This window comes from Rhinopithecus roxellana, chromosome 1 (assembly GCF_007565055.1).
Source record: "Rhinopithecus roxellana isolate Shanxi Qingling chromosome 1, ASM756505v1, whole genome shotgun sequence".
NCBI classification, from domain to species: Eukaryota; Metazoa; Chordata; class Mammalia; order Primates; family Cercopithecidae; genus Rhinopithecus; species Rhinopithecus roxellana.
The window spans coordinates 132,337,814-132,354,425 of record NC_044549.1 but is presented as its reverse complement, the minus strand read 5'-3'; the positions used below and the strand labels follow the sequence as shown (position 1 = coordinate 132,354,425).

The 16,612-nt window shown below is 36.8% G+C and overlaps 1 protein-coding gene across 3 annotated transcripts in view; it reads left to right on the top strand.

Moving 5' to 3' along the window:
- The window catches only part of ATP11B (ATPase phospholipid transporting 11B (putative)), a 134,798-nt gene that overhangs the window by 46,248 nt on the left and 71,938 nt on the right, over positions 1-16,612 (top strand). For 2 of the 3 annotated variants that reach the window (XM_030931667.1, XM_030931662.1), the window contains exons 8-10: positions 4,258-4,305; positions 7,633-7,697; positions 10,610-10,691. In XM_030931667.1, coding sequence (XP_030787527.1) covers positions 4,258-4,305; positions 7,633-7,697; positions 10,610-10,691 — 195 coding nt within the window. Of the gene's footprint in view, positions 1-4,257; positions 4,306-6,685; positions 6,766-7,632; positions 7,698-10,609; positions 10,692-16,612 lie in introns of all 3 variants that reach the window. The other variant, XM_030931674.1, reaches the window with a different exon arrangement.

Here is a 16,612-nt window from a genome sequence, read left to right as displayed (position 1 = left end):
TACCTTCAGTGATCATCTTCAGTAATCCTGCCAGTTATATGTGGGCTGTGGAATGGAAACAACTTTTCATTATTAAAAAATTAAATGATAAACTAAGTTCATTTTTACTCAATAAATGGTGGCAGACTATAAATTGCAATCACTTCGTAAAAATCACCCTCAGCTTCTTGTCATATTATATATCACCCCCTGTTGGTTGAAATGTTTCAAAAGTCTTTAGCTGTTGGCTTTTCCAAACTTCTTAGGTATCTTTTTTTTGGATCCATCTTTATAATGGAGATTTTCTCTATGTGATGTTATAAAAATTGTATACTTTCATCAAAGTCAAATGCAGTGTAGAATTTGCCAATTAACTAAAAACTTTGGAATCATATGCTTTAAAAGCACTTGATAGACTGACTGTAAGACATATTTAACTGTGAAAGATGAAGAATTTTAAGATTTCTATATTGCTGCTATATCCTGGTCTGAGGCAATGGCAAATTATAAAAAAATTATTAAAAAACAGAAAATGGACAACTAAGAACTAAGCAAGCATAAGATCAATATGAGATTAAGTGTAACTAATGCTTTGGTGTATGGTTTTTACATTATCTTGGAATATGGGGAGAAAGTTTGAAAAAATTTTTTTAAATAAACAGTTTCTCTTATTGGAAGTATATGTTTTGTTTTAAATATAAGTAAAATGTAATCATTGCAACAGGCTTTTATAATAGAAAGAAAACTCGTAATTATATCACTACTTAAAATCTTTGATTGCCATTTTTATTCATTCATTCATTTAACAAATTACTGTTTAGCTAAATCTGTGTGCTCATTGTGATAGGTGAATAAGATGAATAGGAATAGTTTCCCTCCTTGAGGAACTCATAGGAGTTAGAGACAGTATTTATATAAAATTATATCTTTCATTTTATTATGTACTTGTAACACATATATGTGCTGTATGTTATATATATATATATATATATATATATATATATATTCATATATATTACATGTGAAATACTGCAAACATTTTAAATGTCCAAGTAGGAAAATGCTTAGATAGGTGTATATATAGATATTTAAAATCTTTTTCAAGAATTGAATGATATAGGTACATACTGAAATATAATGTTAAATGAAATAAGATACAAAGTTGGGCCTCTCATATGATCCCAGTTATGTAAAAATAATGTGTGTGCAGTAGCAAAGACATGGAATCAACCTAAATGCCTGTCAATGGCAGATTGGATAAGGAAAATGCGGTAAATATACACCATAGAATATTATGTAGGCACAAAAAAGAAAGAGATCACGTCTTTTGCAGGAACATGGATAGAGCTGGAGGCCATTATCCTTAGCAAACTAACACAGGAACAGAAAACCAAATACTGTATGTCCTCACTTATAAGTGGGGGCTAACTGATGAGAACACATGGACACAAGGGAACAACACATACTGGGGCCTACTGGAGGATGGAGGATGTGAGGAGGGAGAAGAGCAGAAAAAATAACTGTTGGGTACTAGGCTTAGTACCTGAGTGACAAAATAATCTATACAACAAACCTCTGTGACACAAGTTTACCTATGTAACAAACCTGCACATGTACTCCTGAACCTAAATGTTTAAAAATAAATAAATATGTGTGTATATATACTAAATAGGTAATTGGGTGACAAGATAGAATAATTGATAGCTGCAGAAAGAAAAACCTGGAGGAACTGTAGATGAAAATTTAGTAATATTCTCGTGGTAGGATTTCTGCTGATTTTTAATCATCTTTTTCTTTTCCATATTTTTAAATGCTTCTTTATTTTATTTATATTTGAAACAGAGTCTCGCTCTGTTGCCCAGGCTGAAGTACAGTGGCGCGGTCTCAGCTCACTGCAACCCCCGTCTCCCGGGCTCAAGCAATTCTCCTGCCTTAGCCTCCCAAGTAGCTGGATTATAGGCGTGTGCCACACACCCTGTTAATTTTTTTGTATTTTTAGTAGAGATAGGGTTTCACCATGTTGGCCAGGCTGTTATCAAACTCCTGACCTCAAATGATCCGCCCACTTCGGTCTCCCAAAGTGCTGGGATTACAGTTGTGAGCCACCCCACCCAGCTGAATATTTCCTTTAATAATGTGGATTGGTTTTGTGATTTTAAAAAGTATTTTCCATTGTACTGAATGGTATTCTTGACCTTTTTTAAAATATTGCAGGAAGCTGAATTAATGATCATTTTAAATGGCTATGAATAGTCCAAGTGCATGTACTAGATAGAACCTAACCATTCCCCAACCTTTCCATACTTGACTCTTTTCATTGTTTTGCTATTACAAATACTGTATGGTACCTTATTACAAATAAAATTCACCAGTTCAAAATCTAGTGGTTGAATATAGTTCATTGCTTTCTCCTCTTTGATACAATTTGCTAACTTGTCTTCCAGGACACTCCCCTCTCTTGGTTTACCTCCTACCTCACTATTCCCTCTGTCTTAGTCTCCTTTGCTAGTTTTTCCTCTTGTCCCAGACTTCTTTCTGTTAGAGTGCCCCAGGACTTGCACTGTTTCCTTCCCTACCTATACCTTTCACTATCTACCCTCACTCCCTTGGTGATCTCACCCAACCTCCTGGCTTTAAAGACTAGCTACATGCTGCTGACTGTTGGATTTATTTCTCTATCCCAGACTTCTTTCCCAAACTTCAGCTGCCTGTTTCACAGTTCCACCTGGATATTTAGTAGAAATCTCAAATTAATAATCAAGCTGAAAACTAAACTGCTAATCTTCCTGAAATGAACCTTTTCTACCAGCGGTCTTTCTCATCTCAGTTGATACAGTCTATCCTTCCAATAGCTCAGGCCAGAAACCTTGGAATCAGCCATAACTTCTCACATCTCCTCTCCCTTCACCTTTCTTCACCTCCTTACTCACATCTCACCCCAACCCATCAGAACATTCTGAAGGCTTACCTTCAAAATACATCCAAAATCTGACCATCTTTTCCTAGTTTTGTCTGAGCCAGTACCATCTCCTGCCTGGATTACTGCTCTTTTATAGTCAGTTCTCACAAAAGCAGTCATAGTGTTCCTTTTTTAATATAAGTCAGATCATGTGACTCTTCTGCTCAAACCTTGTACTGGCTCACTGTGTCACTTAGAGTCAAAGCCCATATCTCCATAACCATCTCTAAGATCATCCCCCATCCCCAACCTTTCTTCTCTGCCCTGTTTGCTGTCCTTCACCCTCTAGCTCATCCTCCACGTACACTGACCGCCTTACTTTTCCTTGAACGTACCATGTCTACTCCCACCTAGTCACTAGACCTAGCCCTTGTCTAACGCTTCAGTAACACCTTCAAGTCTTTGCTTAAATCACCTCCTCAGTGAGGCCTACCTTAACTACTTAGTACTGCACCCTGATCCTTCTTACTCTGTTCTGCTTTTCTGTTTTCATAATACATAATATTTTCTAGTATACTATGTAATTTACTTTTTTATTATATTCCTTGCTTACCATCTCTCCCACTAGAATGTAAACTCTAGAGCAGGCATCTTTGTGTATTTTGTTCACTGATGGATCTCAAGCACCTAGAACAGTATCTGTCATCTTGCAGGCCTTGCTGTTTATTTGTTGACGGTTGATAGAGTAAACATTCTTGTATACCCTATGATTGAATTACAGGTTGAATATCCCTAATCCACAAACTCAAAATCCAAAGTGCTCCAGATTCTTGCCATTTTGAAAACATTTTTTATTCATTACCTCATCATAGCTGGAGTAGAGATAGCAAGAATTCTAAATTTTTTAAAGCTTAAGGACTGATAAGTATTTTAAAATAATTTATAGCAAGAATATTGGACCATTCATATATACAAATGGTTGATTTTTGTTTCATATATAAGAATGGTTCAGGCCGGGCGCAGTGGCTTATGCCTGTAATCCCAGCACTTTGGGAGACCGAGGTGGGCAGATCACGAGGTCAGGAGATTGAGACCATCCTGGCTAACACGGTGAAACCCCGTTTCTACTAAAAATACAAAAAGTTAGCCGGGCGTGGTGGTGGACGCCTATAGTCCCAGCTACTCAGGAGACTGAGGCAGGAGAATGGCGTGAAGCTGCGAGGCAGAGCTTGCAGTGAGCTGAGATCGCGCCACTGCACTCCAGCCTGGGCGACAGAGCAAGACCCCGTCTCAAAAAAAAAAAAAAAAATGCAAAAAACCAGCCATTGATGTCGTAAGTGATATTATATAATTTTGCAATATGGTGAATTTTTTGATAGATTCATGGGACGAATGATCATAACCCAACAAATGGAAGAAATTGTAAGGTAAGAGTTTTTGTTATCTAATTACCTTTAAGTGGGAACTGTTTGGGGGAGGGTCTAGAAGTTCCAAAGGGAGATTATGTAAATAAGCAGCCCATCATGGGAAAGGGTTAATTTTGTTGTTTTTTGTTTTGTTTTGTTTACATTTAGTGGTTTATTATATCACTTCAGAATCATTCAGTGCAAGCTAGAGTGTTAAGTGGTCAACCCAGAACTGCTTACTTGTTCTTCTGATTGGTTTACCATATCCTTTATAATAAACCACTAAATGTAAACAAAGCATACAGATGAAGAGTTGCTCAGGGCCAGGTACTGGGGAAGGGTTGTGGAGCTTCCCTGCTCTTCCTGGGTGTGCAACTCTTCAGAAACCTCTGGAAGCCCTCCCAACCCACTTCTCTTGGTTTTTTATGGAAGCTTCATGACATCAGCTTTCTTTACCCCAGAGTATAGGGCAGGTAGGACCCTCTCTGGGGAGGGCCTTTAGACTTACAATTAGAAAGGTGGGGGAAGAGTAGAGTCCTATCTTGGGGTGAAACGGGGGCAGGAGAAGGTCAAAAGCCTGCCCCTGAGGCCGAGCACACCCAACATTATAAAAAAAGACTATAACAAGGGCTATGGGAGTTATGAGCCAGGGACCATGGATGAAAACTGATGTATATATCATAATGTCACAGGCCATCCCCTAGTTTTCAAACACAAATCCCTTACATCAAAAGAGTAATACAATTCAGAAGACACTGCCACATTACTAGAATCCCATTCAGTTGTTAATAATTAGTCCAGTCCATCATAGTGGATAAGTATCTCCCAGAGTAAGGTCACTCAGGTTTGCAGGCTTCTTATCAATCTTTTCAGATTCCAAAAGCAACAATGGTCTCAGCAAATATACAGCTTCACTCTTTCAGGCATCTGGTATTATTGACCTAAGAGACAATGTAATCTCTTGCTCTGAGCCTCCTTCAAGGTGTTAATGTAATGTGAGATTACCCTCAACTTGTAACCCATTTATTCATTCATTTACCCTCATCTGTTACTTCTCCTTTTCTCCATTAATACCCAAACTTTTCCAGGAAAGGGTTAATTTAAAAGCACTTCGCATTTCATCTGCTAGTAGTTTGTGGCAGGAGCAAGTGAGGATGAAACAAATCCCATGAAATGATATCAAAATAGTTTAGTAAAATTATTTGTGTTTTTGTATTTCTTTTTCTAATAATACTAGGTAGTAATATTAAAAGGAAACATAGCTGCTTTATTCACTCCTTATGCATTTAAACCCACGATGCTTAGTAAGTCTAGAATATGAAAAATGTTTTATATAATGTTTAACAAGTATAAATGCTATGCTCTTCTTCACTTCAGAATCATTCAGTGCAAGCTGGAGTGTTTGCTGGTCAATCCAGAACCGCTTGCTTACTTTTCTGATTTTTTTTTTTCTTGGTTGGTTGTTTCCCCTCAATATTTGGGTTAATTTCTGGCTCCTAAATGAAAAGCTTTGTGTCAGTTCAAAGATATGCTGATGAGATATGATTACATTGTTACTCATGAGGGTAAACCTAATTTGGAATCAGTCTTGGAATCAGCTCTTGAGTTTCTAATCGTATTTGACATTCTACCGCTTTTCTGGGGACATGTTCAGTTTATACTGGCTGCATGAGATAAGTCACTAACAGAAAGAGATGAGCATTTTTAAATGAAATCCTCAAGACAAGTCAGCAAAAATACCATACATTCACATTGATTCACATTTTTAATAAGCATTAACATAGGAGCATGTTCAGTAAACTCTGCAGCAAGACCTTTGTATGTGTAGGATCCCTGCTGAATAACTATGACTAGGTTTATTTTGATTTTTTTAGGGAAATAGTGAGAAATGTTTGGATACATAGTCTGAATTGCATTAATATGTGAAGGAAAATAACAGTTACATTACTTCAGCCCCTAGAATGGTTAAACAAAATGAACCATGTTCTCTACTAAAACAACCTGACGAAACTGATGAGTTATATTTTAATCTGAAGTTGTCATTATATCCCAATTTTACATGCCAATGTGAGCTAAAAGTATTTCTGTTTATTGTTAGAGGCACCACTGAGTGAAAAAGAACTATTTTGTAGCTCCTAAAATAGTTGTCACATTGATTTTGGACTATCCATGGACGTATACTCCAAATATGACTGTATTGGTTCTCCTTGCTTCATTGCAGTTTTTTACAGTGTTTGGGTTTGCAGGTATCTTCATAAATGGTTCAGATTCTGTTTGGTTTGTATGGCTGTGTATGGATATTTCAGAAAAGTATAAGGAATAGCAAAAAATAATGGCTTTTTAACTTATCCATAGAAGATTCTTATTTTGCTATCACTAAGAAGATCAATTTCCTTTCTAGTTATTCCTTGTCGTATTATATCTCCTTTATGGAGAGAAATTCAAACAGCAAGAAGACCTGGGCTTCAAGAAGTATGCAATGCAAGTAGTCAAGTTATACTGTGCAATCTTGCCTAGAAAAAGTACTAACATACTTTGTACATTGTGTTTTATAATTCAGTATAATTTTAATTGTGCAGAACTCATGCATTTATATGCAAATCATACTACAATTTATGTTTACATTGTGTTCTAATTATTTTCCCTTTCAAAGCTGTTTATTAACTTTGCTTTAAAATTTTAAAATTTCATCTTCTGCCACACATTTTTAAATCACTGCTTACTCTTTGATTTTGCTGAATTTTATGTTTAAAAATTTTGAAACTAGTGGCTTTGTGACTGTATTTACATGCATAATCATTTTTCTGAGCCACTAATCTTAAAGCGGGTTGTTACAGTAACTAACATCAGATTGGCCTAGGCAGCTTTTTTTCTTTTCTTTCTTTTTTTTTTTTTTTTTTTTTTTTTTGTAGAGATGGAGTCTCGCTCTGTCGCCCAGGCTGGAGTGCAGTGGCGCAATCTCGGCTCACTGCAACCTCTGCCTCCAGGGTTCAAAAAATTCCCCTGCCTTAGCCTCCTGAGTAACTGGGACTACAGGCGCACGCCGCTACGCCTGGCTTATTTCTTTTGTATTCTAGTAGAGACAGGGTTTCTCCATGTTGCCCAGGCTGGTCTCGAACTCCTGAGCTCAGGCAGTCCGCCCACCTCAGCCTCCCAAAGTGCTAGGATTACAGGCGTGAGCCACCGCGCCTGGCCCCTAGGAAGCTTTATAGTAGCTGGGATTTCGGTTTTTTATGAAATCAGTATTATAGCTATAGCTCAAGTACCTTCTGCTGAAGACACAATTTTAGAATCGAATTGAGTTTTTAATATATTCAGTGCTTTATGGTTATTTTCTTTTTTTCCTAGACCTCTGGGTCCAGAGAGTCTCCTGCTTCGTGGAGCCAGATTAAAAAACACAAAAGAAATTTTTGGTTGGTACATATTTAAACATTTTAAATGATTGATTTGTGTTAATGCTTTATATGAAGTACTTCTAAAAGTACAACGTTTGTGGTCTTTTGGTTAGATAATTTATTAATTATCATTTATGACAATTTTCTTATAAAGTTTGTATTAAAGTAGTTGTATATTATACTTTTGTTCTGTTGATGATCCCTATTTTTTAATAGTAGACTAGAACCATGCTCTTATGTTATCTTTATGGATACTTGTGAAACTGAGGGCGGATAATTTATATAACACTTCTAGTAATGGTGAGTGAGAACCAATATAATCTGGCATCATGGTACAGTAAACCACTTCTGTAATTTCATTATGATTATTAGATTGGATTAATAACTGCAGATTTATTCATTCATATATTCATTCAAATTTCTTACTGATATCTGAATATATACTAGGTACTATTCGAACATACACTGACTGGATCAAAAGGATGAATAACTACTGCTCTTGCCTTGGAGATCTAAATTAATATAGTACACTCTGAGTCAACTATAAGCAAATTGTGAAGTTGATGATAACCTTTAGCTGTTAGCTAACTCCTCACATTTCAGGAATGGCCCTTAGTATCTTGGCCTACTGTGTTAGCCACTGACTGTCTGCAGCTTGTGAAATCTTTCTCATTTGCTCTTTTTCTATTACCTGTACTGTATCTTACCTCTCAGTGTTAGACTCTCTGATAAAGAAGTCCATATATCGAGAAAAAAAGACCAAGCAGAAAATAGCAAGTGTTGGTGAGGATGTGGAGAAATTGGAACCCTTGTACATTGCTGATGGGAATGTAAAACATTGCAGCTGCCTTGAAAAATAGTTTTGGCAGTTCTTCAATAAGTTAAACGTAGAATTATATGACTCAGTGATCCCACACTACATGTATACCCAAAGTAACTGAAAATGAGTGTTCAAACAAAAACTTGTACAAGAATGTTTATAGCAGCACTAATGATGATAGCCAAAGGTTGGAAACAGCCCAATGTTCATTAGATAATGAATGAATAAGCAAAATAGAGTATATCCATATAATGGAATATTATTCAGCTATAAAAAGGAATGAAGTATTAATGCATGCTACAAAAGGGATGAACCTTGAAAATATTATGTTAAGTGAAAGAAGCCAGATACAAAAGGCCACATGTTGTATGATTCCATTTATTTGAAATACCCAGAATAGGCAAATTCATAGAGACTGAAAACAGATTAGTGGTTTCCAAGGTCTGGGGAGTAGAGGAGAATGGGGAATGTTTGCTTAATGGGTACAGGGTTTTCTTTGAGGGTGATGAAAATATTCTCAAAATTATAAATGTACTAAGTGCCACTGAATTATACACTTTAAACTGGTAAATATGTATATTTTTCCACAATTAAAAAGAAATCCATAAGAATGTTCTAATAGCGGAAACTAGAGTAAACCTTCAGGGCTTTTAGATCCTCTAATGTAACACTGTACTTTAACACTTTTTTTTTTTTTTTTTTTTTTGAGACAAGGTCTTACTGTGTTGCCCAGGCTGGAGTATAGTTACACGGTCTCGGCTCATTGCAACCTCTGCCTCCCGGGTTCAAGCAATCCTCCTGCCTCAGCCTCTCAAGTAGCTGAGATTACAGGCGCGTGCCACCATGCCTGGCTGATTTTTGTATTTTTAGTAGACCATGTTGGCCAGGTTGGTCTCGAACTCCTGACCTCAAGTGATCCTCCCATCGTGGCCTCCCAAGGTGGTGGGATTACAGGCATGAGCCACCGCACCTGGCCAACACATCTTTCTAGTAGTAACTTCGTCACTCCTGTTTACTTTAAAGTAAACCATAATGAATGGGGTCCAAATTTTGTACACTCTTAAAAGAAAATGTGGATTTGAATGCCTTTAGATGGGTCTGTCTTCTGTTGTTTTGTCTCAGTACCACCTCTCCCTATTGGATCATTCTGGCTATTTTACCACATTTCTATAATCTCTATTTGAGTTGTAATACCCTGCCTTTAAGGAATAAGTCAAGATAAAACTTCCAGGACAAGTATTTAGGAAGAGCGCATGAAAGGTTCTATATTGCTTTTCAAATTGTACTATTTAGGGGTGGGAATGAACATTTGTTGATCATCTCTCAGTTGTTAGGCATTTTGTTAATTTGTCGTACAGACCTCACAACTCTATGAGGTATTTTTTCCCATTTAAAGATGGGAAGATTGAGACTCACAGAAATTACTTACCCGAGGATGTAGAAGTAATAAGTGGCAGAGCTAGAATTCAAACCAAGGTCTAGCTGCAAAGTTTTTTTATAAGCTGGTCTCACCTAATTCCATTTGTTGTCCAGTTTTAGTCCCATTACTACCATCATCTTTGCTCATCTCAAAGTCATTCAGTAGGCACACATTTTTTAAATAGCACTTTCCGTGTGCTTACTTGATTTACTCTGACAGACCTCCATATTATCTTGCCGATGCTTATGGAATAATATCTAGACCCCCAATTCCAGCATTCAGGGCTTTTCACACTGTGGCCACAGTCCATTGTCCCAACCTAACAGAAAGTGAGGTTTTCCATATCTGTCTTTGTTAATACTGCTCCATTTGTAATGGCCTTCCCTGACACTTTTATCTTTCCAGATTCTTTTCCTCTATCAATTCCAATTCAAGTAATACATTTTTCATTCAGATGTCTTTTATAACTCAGGAACAGGATCCAGGCCCTCCCCCATTTAGCCACTTGACTGGGGCTTCCCAAAATTGGTCTCAGAAAGCCTTTTAAAACTCTGAAAACACTTACAGGAAAGCGAAATTATAACAACTGTCAGGCAGTACACTGAAAGCTTTCATGCTGATAAATATATTTATTTCTTGTGAAACATGCTAGAGGATTATTTTAAGAGACAATTTTGTTTTATTTTACAGGTGTTGCTATATACACTGGAATGGAAACTAAGATGGCATTAAATTATAAGAGCAAATCACAGAAACGATCTGCAGTAGAGAAGTAAGAAAACTGTTTTCATTTATTTATATGTAATTATAACTATACATTTTTTATTCATTTGGTATAAAATATTTATATAAAAATATATAAAGTAAACAGGATGATAACCTTGGGGACAGTGAGCGTTTCTTATATTTTTACATACAAGTAACATTTTGCACAGTATTGAGCATATAGTTGATGCTCTATAGTATGACTTAAAATAAATACTATTGAACAAATGGTGGAATCACTTAATCAGACTAACGCTTCTGCAGATTACGGTTCTAAAACTGAAAAAAAAATTTTTTTTAATAAACAACTATTTGAAAACATTGGAGACAAACCCGAATCAAATAGAAATGGGCAGGGAGTATAATCCTGAAAGATGATAGCAGCAAGGGGGAAAATTTTAGAGTGTAGCTTTTTGTCTGAGGACACTCCCCAGTTTATGTGCTGCTTGGAACATCAAAAAGTCTGAACTTTACTGGATAGAAGTATCAGAGGACAAGGTTAATAGCTGGAAGAGCAGCTGGAAAGTTAGGGGAAAATAATGTAAGGGGATTAGCATTAATTCCCTTCTGTAAGCAATGAGAGGTAAGCTACAGAAGGGAATTAACTCTAAAAACTGCACATAAATTCTGCCCAAGTCCTTGGCTGACTGCTAGACCTATGCGTGTGCAAGGGAAACAAAGAACTCAACCGAGAATTTTACTGCTGCTCATTGCATTGGAGATACAGTTTGTTGAACCAGGTGAAATTAACTGCCTACTGGAATAAAAATTAGCACTCTTCTGAGGAACATAAAAGAATACAGACTGTCTACAATGTATTATTTGTAAAGTCCAGTCTGCAATAAAAAATAAGCAGAAGGTGAAGAAAATGTAATTCATCCATAAGAGAAAAAGCACTCAATAGAAACTGTCTCCAAAATGATCCAGATCTTGCATTTAGCAGACAAGAACTTTAAAGCAGATACTATAAATTTATTATAAATATATTCAAGGGCCTAAAGGAAAATTTGAATGAACATGTGGGAAAACTCAGCAGATAAATGAAAACTCTTGACTTGAAAAACATAATTACTGAAATGGAAACATCATTAGGTGGGCTCAACACCAGACTGAATCAGTCAGACCAGTGAACTTGAAGAAAACACAAATTATTTAGTCGAAAAATGGAGAGGAAAAATGATTAGGAAAAATGAACAAAGCTTCAGAGCCATGTGGGATAATATTAAGCTGTTTGGCATATGTGTAATTGATTCCCAAATAAAGAGAAAAAAGGACAATAAAAATATTTGAAACAATAATGACTGAAAATTTCTAAAATTTGGGGGAAAAGTTTCAGCCTACACTACAAAGATCAGTAAACTCTAAGCAGGAAAAATGCAAAGAAAACCACCCCAAAGCACATGATGGTCAAAATACCAGAATCCAGAAAAAAAGAAAATGTTTCAAGGAGCCAAAGAGAAATGCCTCACATGTAAGTGAATAACAATATGAGTGATAACCGGTTCTTACCAGAAACAACAGAGGACACTGGGGAAAGGACATCCTCTTCAGTAAGTGGTGCCAGGAAAATTGGATAGCTACATGCAGAAGAATGAAACTGGATCCCTGTCTTTCACCAAAGAAATAATCAACTCAAGTCTGAGTGTGGTGGCTCATACCTGTAATCCCAGCACTTTGGGAAACCAAGACAGGAGGATCACTTGAGGTCAGGAGTTCAAGACCAGCCTGGCCAACATGGTGAAACTCCGTCTCTACTAAAAATACAAAAATCAGCCGGGTATGGTGGCGGGTGCCTGTAGTCCCAGCTACTCAGGAGGCTGAGGCAGGAGAATTGCTTGAACCCAGGAGGCAGAGGTTGCAGTGAGCTGAGATAATGCCATGTACTCCAGCCTGGGCAACAGAGCACGAGACTCCATCTCAAAAACAAAACAAAACAAAAGTGTATCAAAACCATGATGAGATGTCATCTTGCCAGCCAGAATGGCTATTATTAAAAAGATAAAAATAAAAAAATAAATAGCAGATGCTGGCAAGGATATGGAGAAAAGGAAACTCTTATATGTGTTGGTGAGCATGTAAGTTAGGCTAGCCACTATGGAAAACAGTCTGGAGATGTCTCTGAAAACTAAAAACATAATTACCATATGGTCCAACAATCCCACTACTGGGTTTTATCCAAAGGAAAAGAAATCAGTATACCAAAGGAATATCTGCACTTGCATGTTTGTTGCAGCACTATTCATAATAACAAAGATAAGGATTCAATCTAACAGTTCATCAGCAGATGGATGGATAAAAAAATGTATACATACCTACACAATGGAATACTGTTTGGCCATAAGAAGAATGAAATCGTGTCATTAGCAGCAACATGGATGTAACTGAAGATCATTACGTTAAGTGATGCAAGCAAGCACAGAAAGACACTTCATTCATGGCACACACCTGTAATCCCAGTACCTTGGGAGGCCGAGGTGGGCGGATCACCTGAGGTCAGGAGTTCAAGACCAACCTGGCCAACATGGCAAAACCCTGTCTCTACTAAATATGCAAAATTAGCTGGGTGTGGTGGTGTGCGCCTGTAGTCCCAGCTGCTTGGGAGGCTGAGGCAGGAGAATTGCTTGAACCCAGGAGGCTGAGGTTACAGTGAGTCGAGATCGCACCACTGAACTCCAGCCTGGGTGACAGAGCGAGACTCCATCTCAAAAAATAAAAAAAGACACTTTATTCATGTTTTTCAAAGAACCAACTTTTGGCTTTAATTTTGTGTATTTTTTTTTCTCTTTTTCCATTGGCTTCAGCTCACATCTTAATTAATTTCCTGTGTTTCTTCTCAGTTTGGGTCTCATTGTTCCTCTTTAACTTCTTATGGTGCCAGATGAACTCAAATGATTAATTTTAAGCTTTCTTTTTCTCTTATATAAACAGAGCACAAAAGATGATGAGGGGCTGTAAATGAACTGTTACAAAGGTCCTACCTTTTACATGAAGTAATACAGTAGCATCTATAAATAAATTACAATAAGGTGAAGATGCATATTCTCATCTCTGGAGCTTCCATTAAAGACAATAAGGCAAGGATTTATAGCTAGTAAGTTAGAGCAACTGAATATTAAAATGTTTGATAAACACCGTAAACAGCAAGAAGGGAAGAACAGCGAAACAGAAAACCAGATGACACAAATAGAAAACAAATAGCAAAATGGTGGTCCTAAATTTGACCAAAAATTACATGAAATGTAAATGCATCAAACAGTCTAATGAAGTCAGAGATTGTCAGATTGGATAAAAGAGCCAGACCCAACTACATGCTGCCTAGAAGAAACATAGTTTACATACAAAGATATAAATAGGTTGACATCAGAAGATATACTGTGTATATTGTAAGCCTATGAAAACTGAAAACCAGAATAGTTCCATAATTATACATGGAAAGTTCATCTAGAGAGATCATATGATGTGCCATAAAACAAATCCCAAAAGATTGAAATCATACAAAGTGTGTTCTTTGACAATGAGGGAATTGGATTAAAAATCAATAACAAAATCTGCAAATATTTTGAAATTAAAAAACAACTCTGTTAACTGACTCATGGGTCAAAGGAGAAATCACAAAGGAAATTTAAATTTCTTCAAATAGGATGGTAATTTAAACCCAACACATCTACATTTGCAGACTCAAGGAAAAGCCCAGCAGCTTAGAGGGAAGTTTCTAGCTATAAAGTTGATAAATTCCTGCTGAGATTAACTGATTAAGCAGAAGAGAAGTGGTATAAGAGAAGAAAAGTAAAAATTTACCAATGTCAGGGATGAAAGAGGGGATAGCTCCATAGATCCTTAAAAAGGCACTGTTTATGTTATGAAGATGCCAGAAACTAAAATAAAAAATTTAAAAAAACAAGCCATAGATCAGAGAAAATGTCTGCAAAGCACATATCTTGTAAAGGACTTGTACCTAGAGTATCCAATCTCACTACTTTTTAACATTATTCTGGAAGCCTTATTCAGTGCAACAAGTTAAAGGAATTGAACACCGTAAGTACTAGAAAGCAAGAAGTAAAGTTGTCCTACTGGAAAACACATGATTTTTCATATAAACAGGCATAAGTATTCAACAAGAAAACTGTAATAAGCAAGTTGGTCTCAGAATACAAGGTAAATAAAGAGAAATTTTTTTTTTTTTTTTTTTTTTTTTGAGACAGAGTCTCAGTCTGTCACTAGGCTGGAGTGCAGTGGTATGATCTCGGCTCACTGCAACCTCTGCCTCCTGGGTTCAAGCAATTCCCTTGCCTCAGCCTCCCGAGTAGCTGGGACTACAGGTATGTGCCACAACACCCAGCTAATTTTTGTATTTTTTAGTAGAGATAGGGTTTCACCATGTTGGCCAGGATAGTCTTGATCTCTTGACCTCGTGATCTGCCTGCCTAGGCCTCCCAAAGTGCTGGGTTTACAGGTGTGAGCCCATGTGCCCGGCTGATAAATCATTTTTATATCTATATAAATAGTAAGAAACAGAAAATGAAATTTTAAAAAAGTTATATTTACAGTAGTATCAAAAAGCATAATATATTTAGGAATAAGTTTTTTTTTTTAACTTGTGCAAGATTTCTATAATGAAAATTACAAAATGTGGCAAGAGAAATTAAGACCTTATTAAATAAATGGAGAAATCACATTAATAGATTTTCAAGCTCAGTATTGTTAAGCTATCAATTACTATATAGATTCTCTTAGTCTCAAAATCACAGCAGTCTTTTTGTAGTAATTGACAAGGTAATACTAAAGTGTATATTGAAATGCAATAGCCAAAATGCATATTCAGATGCACAGCAAAAACAGTCTTTTAAGAAAGCTAAAAGATTTACCTTACCTGATTTAATACTTAATATAAAGCTACAGTAATTACAGTGTGGTATTAACATAGAATAAAATACAGAGTTGAGAAGTAGACCATTCATGTGTGGGTTTGTTGATTTTCAACCAAGCAACAAGTCAATTCAATAAAAAAATTAGTATTTTCTACAAATGATGCAGCAGTTGGATATTCAAATGAGAAAAACATGAAACTTAGCTTCTACCTTATGCTGTACTCCAAAAAGTTTTGAAAATGACTCATAGGCCTAAATATAAAAGCTAAAATTATAAAACTTTTAGAAGAGCCAGGCATGGTGGCTCACGCCAGTAATCCCAGCAATTCGGGAGGCCGAGACAGGCAGATCACCTGAGGTCGGGAGTTCAAGACCATCCTGACCAACATGGAGAAACCCTGTCTCTGCTAAAAATGCAAAAATTAGCTGGGCATGGTGGCGAATGCTTGTAATCCTAGATACTTGGTAGGCTGAGGCAGGAGAATCACTTGAACCCTGGAGGCGGAGGTTGTGGTGAGCCGAGATCACGCCATTGCACTCCAGCCTGGGCAACAAGAGCAAAACTCCGTCTAAAACAACAAAACAAAACAAAAAACACTTTTTTTATTTTATTTTTTTTTAATTATACTTTAAGTTCTAGGGTACATGTGCATAACATGCAGGTTTGTTACATATGTATACTTATGCCATGTTGGTGTGCTGCACCCATCAACTCGTCAGTACCCATCAATTCATCATTTATATCATGTATAACTCCCCACTGCAATCCCTCCCCCCTCCCCCCTCCCCATGATAGGCCCCAGTGTGTGATGTTCCCCTTCCCGAGTCCAAGTGATCTCATTGTTCAATTCCCACCTATGAGTGAGAACATGCGGTGTTTGGTTTTATCTTCTTGTGATAGTTTGCTAAGAATGATGGTTTCCAGCTGCATCCATGTCCCTACAAAGGACGCAAACTCATCCTTTTTTATGGCTGCATAGTATTCCATGGTGTATATGTGCCACAAAAACACTTTTAGAAGAAAACTTAGAAAGGTATCTTTCTGACTTAGAGTAGTTAA